The sequence below is a fragment of the Narcine bancroftii genome, chromosome 4, assembly GCF_036971445.1.
Source record: "Narcine bancroftii isolate sNarBan1 chromosome 4, sNarBan1.hap1, whole genome shotgun sequence".
Lineage (NCBI taxonomy): Eukaryota > Metazoa > Chordata > Chondrichthyes > Torpediniformes > Narcinidae > Narcine > Narcine bancroftii.
In genome coordinates, this window is record NC_091472.1 from 124069894 (window position 1) to 124084572 (window position 14679).

General features: G+C 42.6%; 1 protein-coding gene across 1 annotated transcript in view; it reads left to right on the forward strand.

Moving 5' to 3' along the window:
* Window positions 1–14679, forward strand: part of unga (uracil DNA glycosylase a) — a 34561-nt gene that overhangs the window by 12103 nt on the left and 7779 nt on the right. The window contains exons 4-6 of the mRNA XM_069932706.1: window positions 1243–1340; window positions 3071–3159; window positions 12180–12358. Of these exons, the coding sequence (XP_069788807.1) occupies window positions 1243–1340; window positions 3071–3159; window positions 12180–12358 (366 nt within the window). The remainder of the gene's footprint in view (window positions 1–1242; window positions 1341–3070; window positions 3160–12179; window positions 12359–14679) is intronic.

Genomic DNA, 14679 nt, shown 5'->3' on the forward strand with positions numbered 1-14679 from the left:
GAATGGACTCGCAGATGATTGGCGTACTCCATATTCTGTTCATTATAAGTAATGGGTTTGAGAGATGCAATCAAAGAAGCTTTAGTGATTTACTGCACTGCAATTTTGTAGATGCCTGTGGAGGCAGTGATGAAGGAAAAGGTGCTCATCAAATGAGTGACATTGTGAGGTTGCTGAGTATTGTTGACACTCTGTTCCTTCAGATAGGGAAAATGTTTGAGCATTAGCCACTGCTTAAAACCTATTATCTCACAACTTGAGGTAGTAGTAAAAGTTTCAACGTATGTTTCAGACAATGGGGAGAGGTTTAAGTGGATTGGAATTCCATAATGTAACACCACTATTCTTGGAAAGTAGGAGAATGAAAGCAGGAAACTGCCTGCTAATTAGAGCATTGGGAAAATGCTGGAATTCTTCATTAAGGAAATGCTAGTAGAATATTTAGAAAAAATATAAGATATCAATATGATCTCAAAAAGCAGAAGATGAGTTGATGAGTTTATCAGAACTCTGAGGATGTCACAGGCCAGATGGGAAGCTAGTAGATGTAGTTTCTCTGGAGTGACAGAGGTTGAAGAGAGACTTGATGGAAATAAATAAAGTTGAGAGGACTAGATGGGGCAGACAGAATCTTTTCCTCCACGGTAAAAATGTCAACTACTCGGTTGTGCTTTTAGGTGAGAGAAGGCGGGTGTTTTTTTTAAAATAAAGAGCGGTAGGTGCCTGAAATGGCATAGTTGTGCTATAGAAATGGTCTTGAATGTGCCCCCATTGTCTTCTATAAATGTCCATTCCTTCAATTATTGCCTGTACTTGCACCTCTGGGTCACTGATCACATTCATCATCACATCCTTCCATCTCAATTATGCTCTGGCAGATAAAGGGAATGGGTCTACCTGGATTGATGTGTTAATTAATAGTTTTGGACTGGAAGGGCTGAACAACCTCTGGGGCTGTGACCTTTTCAATGTACCTTCAACCAGAGGCAAAACATCTGGTTCACCCTCAGGTCGATGGCAAAGTCCATTCCTCTGGAACTGGTCATTGGAGTTGAGTACAGTCTGTGATTTAATTCTATGATGAATATGGTTAAGTGAAGCAAAGCTGTTTCTGAAGTAGAAGGTGCAATTAAATTGTGGAAAGCTGGTATGTATTTCCTTAGGAGGTCGTAGCTGGAGTATTGGAAGGATTGAGCATGTGGGGAGAATAACAGAATCAAATTAAGTTTTGTTTTTGCCCAGGTGAAGGTGGTGATCCTTGGCCAGGACCCCTACCATGGACCCAACCAGGCTCACGGACTATGTTTTAGTGTCAAGCGCCCTGTGCCACCGCCTCCCAGGTATGCATGGAATTCTAGGCGATTGGGTTTCATCTGCAGCATCCCACCTGTTCTTTAAGGGGTTAATGACCACCTATGTTTGTTTCAGGTTGGTATTGGTGTTCAAGGCACCAGCTTGTATGTTATGACAGCTGGAAGGTTTCTGGTTCATTGAGGCTGACTTGTTCTATCTGTAGTATTGCACCTGGGTGTCTATGCTCTCCTGAGCAAGGTTTACAATGGTAAATTATTCTGGGGAAATTCCTCTGTCCTACCTCAGATTAATGCCAAGATTAACACCTATTCTAATGAGGGGATGTGTGACCACCAGAACTGGGAAACTTCCCAATGAGCCATTGGTCTTGACTGCTATTGAACACCTGAGCAGATTTATCCTTGGTCTTGGCTTCATAATAAACTCGTGATTTGAAGTGAAGCTGGCGGGTTTACAGAAGACGTGTTGTGAAGAGACTGCTCTGTTGGAAGTTGGCAAAATTGCTGCCCTTCCAACATGGTGAGTGTTGCGTTGAGCACAATGGTATAGCAACACCAGCGACCTGGGTTTGAATCCGAAGCTGTCTGTAAGGAGTTTGTATGTTCTCCTCATGAGTTTTTCTGGGTGCTCAGCTTTCCATCCAAAAATGTACAGGATTTGGAGGTGAATTGGTGTATTTGTGTGATACAGGCTTGTGGAGTGGAAGGGTCTATAAATGAGCACTGCTTCAACATTATCCATGTGAAGTAATGGTTGAAGTGCATTCGACATAAACCTCGAGAGATACGGTTGGCAGACACAAGAGGCCGGTGAACTTGTTCCTTCTAGCAAGCCCAAAGAAAGATTAAAATCTCTTCTGCAATTCCTTCCATCTGTTACCCAACAGAAAGTCAGCTCTGGGCCTATGTGCTTGAATGAAGCTGCTATAATTTGTGCAGAAAGTATTTGTACAAGGGTTTGATAACAAACTCATTGTCTTGGTGTCAATATTGAAGAGTTGGGGAGTTTGAGACTGTCAAATCATGAGTTTATTATGAAGCTAAGACCAAGGATAAATCTGCTCAGGTGTTCAGTACCAGGCAAGGCCACTGGCTCATTGGGTGGTCTCCCAGTTCTGGTGGCCACAGTAGAGTACATTTCTCAACTTCTTTCTCCATCCTTCCACCTGTATCTCCATGTTACCTTTGTTCACAGGACATTACAATGTCGAACAGTGTTCTGACCCCTTATTTTACCCCTCCTCAACCTTTTTGTTTAGGCATCTGCCTGAATTTTGACCCTCTTGAAGAAGGGCTCGGGCACTAAACACTGCCCTTCCTTTTTTTGGATATTGCATGATCATCTGAGTTTCTGCAGCAATTTTGGGTACTGCATTTTACCCTAGTATCTTCAGAATTATTTTTTCCTTTGGGCTGCATTCTGTACAGCATGGATCTACACTTTAGAAATATGGTGACTATTGGAAGAATGCTTGAAAAAAAAAATCAATCTTAACATGAAAACAAAATAGGGACTTGGTATTAAAAGGAATATCCAGGTGATATGGATCCACACAAGTGTTGTATATCTATTCAGCAAATATTGAGCCTAATGTATACAATGCAGCAATGTGTCCTGTTCCGTGCAGAAAGCATCCATGGAAGGTATTAGTTTGGAGCTGGTTCCCTTTTTGCAGACAGTGAATAAATAGCCCAGGAGAGGGTGAGGGGTGTTAAAGGATGCTTTGAGGGCTGTAAATTATCCTGTTCTCGTGCAGCCTGGAAAACATGTTCAAGGAGCTGCAATCGGACATTGAAGGCTTTGAGCACCCAGCACATGGGGATCTGACTAGCTGGGCAAAGCAAGGTAAGTTACAAATATTTGCTCTGCTAGAGTTACGCAGAAGAGGTTGGGATTAAAGCTTATTTGCTTTCACTTGAAATCTATACCACCACAACTTGTGTTGAAGGAGGCCAGTGTCCAAATAGGTGAGAAAAGATTGCTCTTCCTTCAACATGAGGTCCATAGCCCTGCAGTTCAACTGCGTGGATACATCTGATGAGACACCCTCCCCCACACCACCCTCTGGATGATCACAGTTTGCCGCATTAACCTTCTAATCCATTCTCCAATTACTTTGCGTTTCTTTCTTCCTCATGGCTGAGAGAAATAGTCCTTCCAATCTTACTACATCTTGATCCTTCACACTTTCGCCTACTTGAAGCTCCCCTCAAAAAAAATTAACCCAGCCTGTCAAATCTTGTAGCTACAATTTCCCAGTCCTGACAGAGGTAGGAAAATTTTGTTGAATGTTTTAATTGTATAGACTAGATTGAAGGGAATGGCAGGCAGTGGTCCCTACCACAAGCTGTGCTAATTCCTTGAGCGGCAGTTGAGCCTTCAAGTGTGAGCAAACACGGCTTCTGTTAAATGAGCTGCTCATTGGTAAGATGGTTAATAGAAAATTGTAGGATCTTATTTTTAATTAGGTCCACCCAAGGAGGATGTGGCCAAATTATGTCAAGGAACTGTTTTGTAATCAGCTAATTCCAGGCTTCATTGCATTTGAATAAGGTTGGTTTGAATTGGAGCTATGACCTTCCTTTGACTTTTATTGTTGATGTTGCTTTTGGAGTGGTGCCAAAGTGCTTGACCTGGTGAATTTCTCCAACACATTTATGTATTACACTTGACCCCAGCATCTGCAGACTTTCTTGCTTGACTTTAAGACAAATGAAATATTTGAAGCAACATTATTGTTATTATGCCAGACATGTGGCAGCCAATCTGCCCAGTGTAGTCCACAATGATGTTTGGTGGAGTTGATTTGAGGAGTCGATGTTCCCTGAGATGCTGGGGAGAGCTTGCTTCCTTAATTAGTGCTGCGATTGTGTAAGTGCACTTGAGGGCGTTTGGTGTCTCCATGTAATGTCTTGCCTAAAAAGAGCAAGACCAAGAGTTGTCACTCTGTGGCAGAATCACCACAGATCAATGTGCCCAAGGGAGACCAATTGTTACATCAATAGAATCAGAAACCACAAGAAATGCTGAGCAGAGCAAGAGGGTGAAATTTCAGATCGATGTATGATGGAGCAGCTTCAAATTCAATGCTAACCTCTGGGGCTCTCTGTGTGCAGTTTGTGTATCCTCCTTTGACCACCCTTGTTTCCTCCCATATCGTGTGGGGAAGTAGGTTGATTGGCCACTGTAAATTGCCCTGAGTGGGTAGGTGAGTGGTAGAAGGGAGGGCATTGGTGGAATGTGGGGAAAATTTGGTTGTATGATGGTCGGTGAGGACTCTGGGCTGGAGGGCCTGTCTCTGTGCTGTATCACTCTGGACTCCGGGAAAGATAAATGAGTATTTTGTGTGGAGGGGAGCAGGGTGGAGAGAAGGGCAGTGCCATGTGCAGTTAGAAAGAGGAAAGAAAGAAGGGGAGACGTCACGTGATGATGTTGGGCCAGGATGAGAAATATAGCTCCTCTGAGAAAAATCAAAGAAAAAAAGCAATGCTGCCAAAGAAAGACAGAAGAATTTGTAGAGAAGAAGGAAGAGAAACAACCAGAAGGACCTACCTTGGAGAAGAAGCTGAGACCTGTAGTGAAGCCTACTTTCTGATCGAAGAGGGCTTCCCTACTCACCTCCCAGTGAGCTGTGGCATTCCTGCAGCAGGGTCGAGTCGGGGAGGGGAGCGACTCGACTGCGCATGCACGAGGAGTCGCACGTGAACAGTCAGCAGCAGTGGGAGGCCCTGTCAGAGGGGCTTACTAAGCCCTCTAGACAGGCTCCCGGGCAATCCAAGAGGCTGTCTGAGAAGGGAAAAATATAAAAGCTGGTAGAAAAAGAAGGAGAGGCGAAGGAGGAGGAAGAAGAACAATAATGTTGGAAGAATAAGAAGGGGTAAGAAAGAAAGTTAAAGCTATCCCTAAAGTTCAAGATACACTGGTTATGATTATGGAAGAGTTAAAGTTAATAAGATGTGATATGAATTTTAGCCTCTGATCTCTTAATAAAGTATGTGAAATTGTCAAAGAGATGCAGAAAAAACACCAGGAAGTGGAAGAAAAAATTCAAAGCATTAATTTGGGAAATCAATTTCTTCAAGGAAAAAGTAGATAAAGTGGATGAAGTGTTCGCAATGAATAAGCAATTGTCTGGAAAAAGTGGATTTATTAGAAAATTTAGTGGAAGAAATAATGTTAAGATTATTGGCCTGAAAGAAGAAGAAGATATTATTCAATTTTTACAATGTTGGATCCCTCAGTCTTTTGGACAAGAGCATTTTAAAGGAGATACTGAGATTGAATAAGCCCTGAGACCTGAACCTCAGCTGGATCAAAAGCCAAGGGCTATTTTGGTCAAATTTCTTCATTATCAAATAAGAAGAAAAATTCTTAGAACTAGCATCCAAACAGGGCTAAAGAAAGAAAAGCACCATTGGAATATGGAGGGAACAAAATCTTCTTTTATCCTGATATAAGCTTTGAATTATTGAAGAAATGGAAGTGTTTTAATCCAGTTAAAAATATACTGTGGAAGAAGGGATATACTTTTATTCTGCGTTAACCTGTAACTTTGCAAGTATTTGTTCAAGGAGGTTCAAGTAGATTTTTTTATGAATCCTAAACATGATCAAGTATATGCAGAAAGTTTGCCGGATATGCGTTAAGAATTGACCCAAAGAGTGGACACTTGAAGCTGGAAAGTTGTATTCTTGTGGTGAAATAAATCTAGAAGTGGTTTGTAATATTGCAGAGATGAGTTTAATATACTCGAAGGAGCCAGAGATATGCTGACTGGTTCCTGCTGAACCATGGACATTAATTTGTGGCTTTAGTCACAACCTGAAAAATGGAGGGTGGTAGCATTGTCAGGGGACTTCATGACGATGCTCAGGTGGGGAGGGAAGGTATTTCTTTTCTATTTCTTTGAATACTTTGGAAAAAAAATTACTATTTTTTATTGGATTTAATGTTATTTTGTTTTTAAGAGGTTGGTGAAGAGCTGGGGACTGATGAAGGGAAATCATGAACGGGAGGGGGGAAAGTGTAAGAATTTTCAAATTTTTACAATGAGTAAAGGATTAAAATTCATGAGTTTTAATGTAAATGGGATTCAAAACCCGATAGAGAGTTTTGACATGTTTTAAAAAAAATTGAAAGTAGATATTGCTATTCTACAAGAAGCACATTTAATTGAAAAAGAGCATCAAAAATTAATAAGGGATTAAGTTGGAATGGTAGTAGCATCACATTTTAATACAAAAACTAGAGAAGTAGCAATTTTGAAAAATAAAAATCTTACAATTAAAATATATAATACAGTTTTAGGCCCATTTGGTTGGTTTGATTTAATAAATTGTCTGATTTTTTTTTCTGAACAGTTGACATTAATGAATATTTCACATCAAATGTGGATGATGGTAAATTTATACGAGAAATATTTTTAAATATGGGGGAAGCTAATGAAAATATCTTAGTGGGTGGAAATTTTAATTTTTCCCTTGACCCTTTATTGTATAGATCGGCAAAGAGTGTGTCAAAATCTAAGGCAGCAAAAATAACCTTGTCTTTAATGCAAGAACTGAATTTGGTTGATGTTTGGAGAAGGATACATCCTAGAAAAAGAGACTATTCATTTTATTCTAACAAATATAATTCATATTCTCGAATTGATGTTTTTGTTATCAGCAAGACTTCAAGGCAGAGTACAACAGGTTCAATATAAGGCAAGGCTTTTATCAGATCATTCTCCTTTGTTTTTAGCTTTATATTTAGAAGATGGAGGTTTAATAATATATTGTTGAAACAAAGATTTTTGTCAGTTTATTGGACATCGATAAAGCAATTCTTGGGCATTAAAGCTGACTCTATGGATAATAAATTTGTTCTTTGGGATCCAATAAAGGCGTATATACGTGGACAGATAATAAGATTTTCTAAAATTAGAAAGGAGTATATGTCTCAAATTAATACAGGTCCTTTATCCGGATCCCTTGGGGGACAATGTGTTCTGGATTTTTACAGACTTCAGAAAGCCAGATTTAAGCCCACCTGAATTGTGCTGCCATATCCACCCCCACCTCCCCCTTGGCCACCCGCCCATCTTGCGCTGCCACCTCTCTCCCCACTTGCTGGATTTTGGAGCTTTCCAGATTTTAGATGTCCGGATAAAGGATCATGTACCTGTAATTTAGAGACAAAAATATCAACTTTAGAAAAGGAATTACAAGAACAGTCGTCAATAGAAAAAAGAATTCTTTGGAATAAAGAATTACAGTATAATACTTTGCAATCTTAGAGCATAAAAAATTATGAGAAATAAACAGATATTATGAACTGGGGGATGACCACATAAAGTTTTGGCATGGCAATTGAAAACTAAACAAGAATCAAAAGCTGTTATTGCAACTAGAGAAGAGACAGGTCACATATCTTGTACACCCTCAGGATATAAATAATTGCTTTAAGCAATTGTATACAAAATGATACAAATCAGAATCTGCAGGATGATAACAAAATTAAGTAAGGAAGAACAGAAAATATTAGGAACCTCTTTTACTGTTGTAGCTTCTTTATAAAATAATAAATCCCCTGTTGAAAATGGATTTACATCAGAATTTTATAAAGAATTTAAAGATGTGCTGATTTCTGTATTTATGAAAGTTTGAACAAAATTGGAAGAAACTGGAAACTTGCCTGATTCCTTTAAGACAGCAATCATAACTGTAATTCCAAAAAAGGTAAAGATCCATTAATGCCATCGTCTTATAGACTGATGTCATTGAATATGGATTATAAGATGGTAGCTAAATTATTAGCAAATAGGCTGGAAAATATTTTACCAAAACTAATTAACAAGGACAAACGGGATTTTTTTTTAAAAATGACGATCAGTGGATAATGTAACTAGGTTGATTAGTTTAATTTGTAGAGCCCAAAAGAAAGAAAATTTACGTGTAGCAGTAGCCTTAGATGCAGAAAAGGCATTTGATAGAGTAAAATGGGACTTTCATTTTAAAATTTGCTAAATTTGGCTTAGGACAAACATTTATAAATTGGATAAAAGCATTATATATTGATCCAAGAGCAAGAATAGTGAGAAATAATCTTGTCTGATTATATTAAATTAACAAGATCAATAAGACAAGGTTGTCCATTATCACCTGCTCTTTTTGTGTTAGTAATTGAACCGTTAGCTGAATTAATTAGAATAGACTTGGATAATAAGGGTATTAACATAGGGGCTAACGAATATTAGTTTATTTGCAGATGATGTAATGGTTTATTTGATCCAGAAAATTCGTTAGATTAAATTACATATGCAATTAGAACAATGCGGAGCAGTTTCAGGATATAAAGTTAATTGTGATAAAAGTGAAATTATGCCATTGACTTTTGGTGACTATACCCAATGTAGGCAAAATAAAACTATGGACCATTGTTTAAGAAAATTGAAGAGGATTTAAAAAAAAGGATTGATTTGTCAATTACATTAACTGGCTTAGTAAATTGTATTAAAATGAATCTTTTCCATGGGTGCAATATTTATTTCAGTCTTTACCCATTGATAGTTCTGGTAAGTGTTTTAAGGATCTAAATAAAATTATAAGGAAATTCTTGTGGAAAGGCAAGATATCAAGGATTTCTATGGATAAATTAACTTGGAGATGGAGATTTGAGTCGTGATGTCTACAACTTCCAAATTTTGAGTATTGTTATAAAGCGGCCCAACTAAGATTTGTTTTTGAGGAAGGAGAAAAAGTGGCTTTGGTTAATATAGAAATGAATAAAATAAGTGAAAAAGAATTTGAAGAATTTCTATATAAATGGAATGAAATATTATTAACTGGAGAAACAGGCTCACCAATATTAAGATATTTGGTTAAAATGTGGCATAATGTACATGTGTTGATTCTGGATTTGTTCCTGAGGATTGGAGGGTGGCAAATGTAACCCCACTTTTTAAGAAGGGAGGGAGAGGAAAAAAAATGGGGAAACTATTAACCAGTTAGCCTGAGATCAGTAGTGGGGAAAATGCTCGTCAGTTATTAAAGATGCGATTGCAGCACATTTGGAAAGTATTGATATCATTGGACAGTCAGCATAGTTTTATGAAGGGAAAATCGTTTTCTGATTAATTATAGAATCTTTTGAGGATGTAACTAGTAGAATGGATAAGGGAGAACCAGTGGATGTGGTATATTTACAATATATATCAATGACTTAGATGAGGGAATAGAAAGCAGCATCTCCAAATTTTCAGGTGACACGAAGCTTGGTGGCAGGGTTAGCTGTGTAGAGGATGTAGGGGTTCTTGGGCAAGTTAGGTGAGTGGCCCAATGCATGGCAGATGCAATATAATGTGAATAAATGTGAGGTTATCCACTTTAGAGGCAAGAACAGAAAAGAAAATTATTACCTAAATGATGTCCGATTGGGAAACGGAGAGATGCAATGAGACCTGGATGTTGCTGTGCACCAGTCATTGAAAGTGGGCATGCAGGTACAGCAGGCAGTGAGGAAAGTGAATGGTATGTTGGCATTCATAGCAAGAGGATCTGAGTACAGAAGCAGAGAGGTTCTACTGCAGCTGTACAGGGCCTTGGTGAGACCACACCTAGCGTATTGTGTACAGTTTTGGTCTCCTTATCTGAGAAAAGACATCCTGGGTATAGAGGGAGTGCAAAGAAGGTTCACTAGATTGATACCGGGGTGGCGGGACCTGCATGAAGAAAGACAGGATTGTGCTCGCTGGAATTTAGAAGATTGGAGGGGGAAGCGTATAAAATTCTTAAGGGATTAGATAGGCTAGATGTAGAAAGGTTGTTCCTGATGTTGGGGAAAACCAGAACCAGGGGTCGTAGTTTATGGAAAAGGAGGAAGTCTTTTAGGACTGAGATGAAAACAAAATTTCTCTCTGAGAGTGGTGAATGTGTGGAATTCTTTGCCACAGGAAGTAGGTTCCTTATCTTTGTTTAAGAGGGAGTTAGATTTGACACTTGTAGCTAAGGGGATCGGGGATATGTGGAGAAGGCAGGTACTGGGTACTGAGTAGATGATCGGCCATGAGCAAAGTGAATGGAGGTGTCGGCTTAAATGGCCAAATGCACCTATTTTCTTTGTTCCTGCGTTAAGGGACATGGTTTAGTGAGGATGTCATTTAGTGCAATAAATTGATCCTGTTTATGTTGAATAATAAAAATTTTGTTAATTGGTCAAAAAAGAAATAAATTTTATTAAAGATTGTTATCAAGGCAGACATTTGACTAATTGAAAGCTAAATATGGAATACAAAATATACAATATTTGGATATCAATTAAAGACTGATCTACAAGAAAGATTTGCATCTTATCTGCTGTTAGATGATGATGAAATAGAAACAATAATATTAAATCCAAATACAAAAAAAGTTCATCAGTTATGTATTTATTACTTTTGAGGGGAGTAAAGAAGAAAGATTTTCATAAATCTAAACAAAGGTGGGAAATGGACGGGTATAGATTTAAATGATAAAAATTGTTAGATATAGAAGGATGCAATACAATTTCATACATTAGTTATGTATTATGCCACCAAAGCTTAATAGATTGAAGTCAGATATTTTGGATGTGTTTTCAATGTAAACAGGACATGGGCACCTTTTTACATTCTACATGGACATGCCCCAAATTGAATTCTTTTTGGACTCATTAAATAGATTTTTTTTTTCAACAGTTAATAGGTATTAAACTCCCAAGTACCCTATGTTTCTTTTTGGGGATGTATCAAGGATGTCCAGATTTAAAATTGGATTGGTTTCAAAAAGAATTTTTAAAGATCGCGTTGGCAGTTGCCAGGAAATGTATAACTGATTCATGGAAATTGAATGTGGATTTGGTATTAGGTGGCAAAGTGAAATGCAAAGTTGTATACCTTTGGGGGGGAAAAGAAAACATACAATTTAAAGAACAAATATGATTTTTTGAAATTTGGCTTCCATAAAAGCAAAAGATTGGTGTTATAAGTAATTACATCATGTCACTTTTGGTAGAATTTGGTGTGAACTTTGTCACTCCCTGGCCTCACCTTATGTTATCTCATTTTATTACTTTATTAGATGTTGTATGTTTTTTAACATGTGTGTATATAATAAATATCAAATATTAAGTATTATACAGTAGTGTTTTATTTCACTATATACTTTATATTTAAAAGATATAATGATGATTGTATGGGTTAGAATAATTAGGTCATAGTTTAACCATAAGGTAATATCCAGTATTGTTTTAAAAATTAGTCTTTTTGGTTTTTTTTGCTTTCTGTGGGGTGGGGGTGCACTTTTTTTTTAAACATGTGGCAATAAAATTTGGAAAAATAAAGAAATGAAACAGATTGATGATGAGTGAGAGTGCAAGTGGTGAACAAGATGAATGAGGGATGAATGGTGCTGCAGCCAAGATACCTCAGTAACCAGTGCGCATTGAATCAGAAATTGTCATGAACCTCGTCACAAAATTCGTTGTTTTGTGGCAGCATTACAGTGCAAACATTTATGTAAACCACCTTACAAAATAGAGGAATGATGTAAAAAGGGTTTAATTCTTCAATCCAGTTTGTTCCAACATGGCTCAATGTAAACTCAGGGTGCAGTATGTACTGGGGGTAAACAAGACTATCTGCAGATGCTGGGCTTTAATGTAGTGCATGAGTGCGGAGAAACTTGGCAGGACATGAGAACTACTGTGTGACCTGCTGATCTTCAGCACTCTAGTGTACTGCAGATGTGTCTTTTCACACATACATGTAAATATTTGCATAAATATGTGTATATGTACTCAGGTCTCCAGACTTGAGAAGACCTGGTCCAGGTGTGATGTTTCACAGCCATGTGTTTTGTTTCCACCAGGTGTACTGCTGCTGAACGCTGTCCTCACGGTGAGGGCACATCAGGCCAATTCGCACAAAGACAAAGGCTGGGAAGAGTTCACGGATGCAGTGGTGTCTTGCCTGAACCACCACCTGGATGGCTTGGTGTTCATGCTTTGGGGAGCGTACGCCCAGCGCAAGGGCAGCATGATTGACAGGGTACATTATGCCTGCTGGTAGTCTGGGGAATCTTCTGACACTTGAAGTTTCCAACTGCAAGCTGTTCCTGGGGAATGAATGTCTTAAAGGACATTTTGGGCAGGTACAGGGATGGAAAAGGTTCAGAAAGCAAGTCTGCAAACACCATGGTTGAAGTTGAATCACAATGCTGGACAAACTCAGCAGGACAAACTGTGTCCTTTATGTAGCAAAGTTAAAGATACATCACCAACGTTTCAGGCTTTAACTTTGCTATATAAAGGACACAGTTTGTCCAGCTGAGTAGTCGGGAGAGGAGAGGGACAGAGAAGAAAAGAGTCGGGGGCAGGTAAGAAAGCTTTTTTAAAAGTCTTACCGGGGCCTGCAGAGAGGAGTCAGCATCGGAGGCGGCCATTGGTCGGGCGGGCGTACAGGAGAGCGTGTCGGGAAGGTAAGATCTTTTTAAGGGCTCTTACTGGGGACAGGGCCTAGCAGTCGGGAGAGGAGAAGGACAGAGAAGAAAAGAGTCGGGGGCAGGTAAGAAAGCTTTTTTTAAAAGTCTCTTACCGGGGCCTGCGGAGAGGAGTCGGCGTCTGAGGTGGCCATTGGTTGGGCGGGCGTACAGGAGAGCGTGTAGGGGCTAATTGGTAAAAGGCCAATAAATAAGAGGGACAGCGAGCGGGCGGGACAGCGAGCGGGCGGGACAGCGAGCGGGCGGGACAGCGAGCGGGCGGGACAGCGAGCGGGCGGGACAGCGAGCGGGCGGGACAGCGAGCGGGCGGGACAGCGAGCGGGCGGGACAGCGAGCGGGCGGGACAGCGAGCGGGCGGGACAGCGAGCGGGCGGGACAGCGAGCGGGCGGGACAGCGAGCGGGCGGGACAGCGAGCGGGCGGGACAGCGAGCGGGCGGGACAGCGAGCGGGCGGGACAGCGAGCGGGCGGGACAGCGAGCGGGCGGGACAGCGAGCGGGCGGGACAGCGAGCGGGCGGGACAGCGAGCGGGCGGGACAGCGAGCGGGCGGGACAGCGAGCGGGCGGGACAGCGAGCGGGCGGGACAGCGAGCGGGCGGGACAGCGAGCGGGCGGGACAGCGAGCGGGCGGGACAGCGAGCGGGCGGGACAGCGAGCGGGCGGGACAGCGAGCGGGCGGGACAGCGAGCGGGCGGGACAGCGAGCGGGCGGGACAGCGAGCGGGCGGGACAGCGAGCGGGCGGGACAGCGAGCGGGCGGGACAGCGAGCGGGCGGGACAGCGAGCGGGCGGGACAGCGAGCGGGCGGGACAGCGAGCGGGCGGGACAGCGAGCGGGCGGGACAGCGAGCGGGCGGGACAGCGAGCGGGCGGGACAGCGAGCGGGCGGGACAGCGAGCGGGCGGGACAGCGAGCGGGCGGGACAGCGAGCGGGCGGGACAGCGAGCGGGCGGGACAGCGAGCGGGCGGGACAGCGAGCGGGCGGGACAGCGAGCGGGCGGGACAGCGAGCGGGCGGGACAGCGAGCGGGCGGGACAGCGAGCGGGCGGGACAGCGAGCGGGCGGGACAGCGAGCGGGCGGGACAGCGAGCGGGCGGGACAGCGAGCGGGCGGGACAGCGAGCGGGCGGGACAGCGAGCGGGCGGGACAGCGAGCGGGCGGGACAGCGAGCGGGCGGGACAGCGAGCGGGCGGGACAGCGAGCGGGCGGGACAGCGAGCGGGCGGGACAGCGAGCGGGCGGGACAGCGAGCGGGCGGGACAGCGAGCGGGCGGGACAGCGAGCGGGCGGGACAGCGAGCGGGCGGGACAGCGAGCGGGCGGGACAGCGAGCGGGCGGGACAGCGAGCGGGCGGGACAGCGAGCGGGCGGGACAGCGAGCGGGCGGGACAGCGAGCGGGCGGGACTTCCAGGCTTTGGCTCATCAGGCTTCGGCAAAAGCAGGCAGAGAGAAAGGTTGGCTGTTTTTATTAGCCCTTCCTAGGTGAGTGCAGAGAGTGAGAAGGTAAGTGACAGGACCTTAAATCTTCCCACAGGACATACCTGCAGGGGATGTAACGAGACACAAGTATTAAAGAATAAAATTAAAGAAATGGAGTTGCAGCTTGATGATCTGAGGCTTATCAGGGAGAGTGAAGAATTTATAGATACAACGCTCAGGCAAGTGCTTACCCCTGGATTGGGGGGGTCAGGTCAGTGGACTACTGTCAGGGGAGAGGGGAAAGTTGTTAGCTCTGTGGTGAGCACCCCTGTGGCTACTGCTCTTAGCAACAAATATAGTGTTTTGGATGTAGTTGGGGAAAATAACCTGCCAGAGGTTGCACCAAGGGAACCGGTGGTGCGGAAAGGAAGGAAGGGGAACAAGGTGGTCATTGG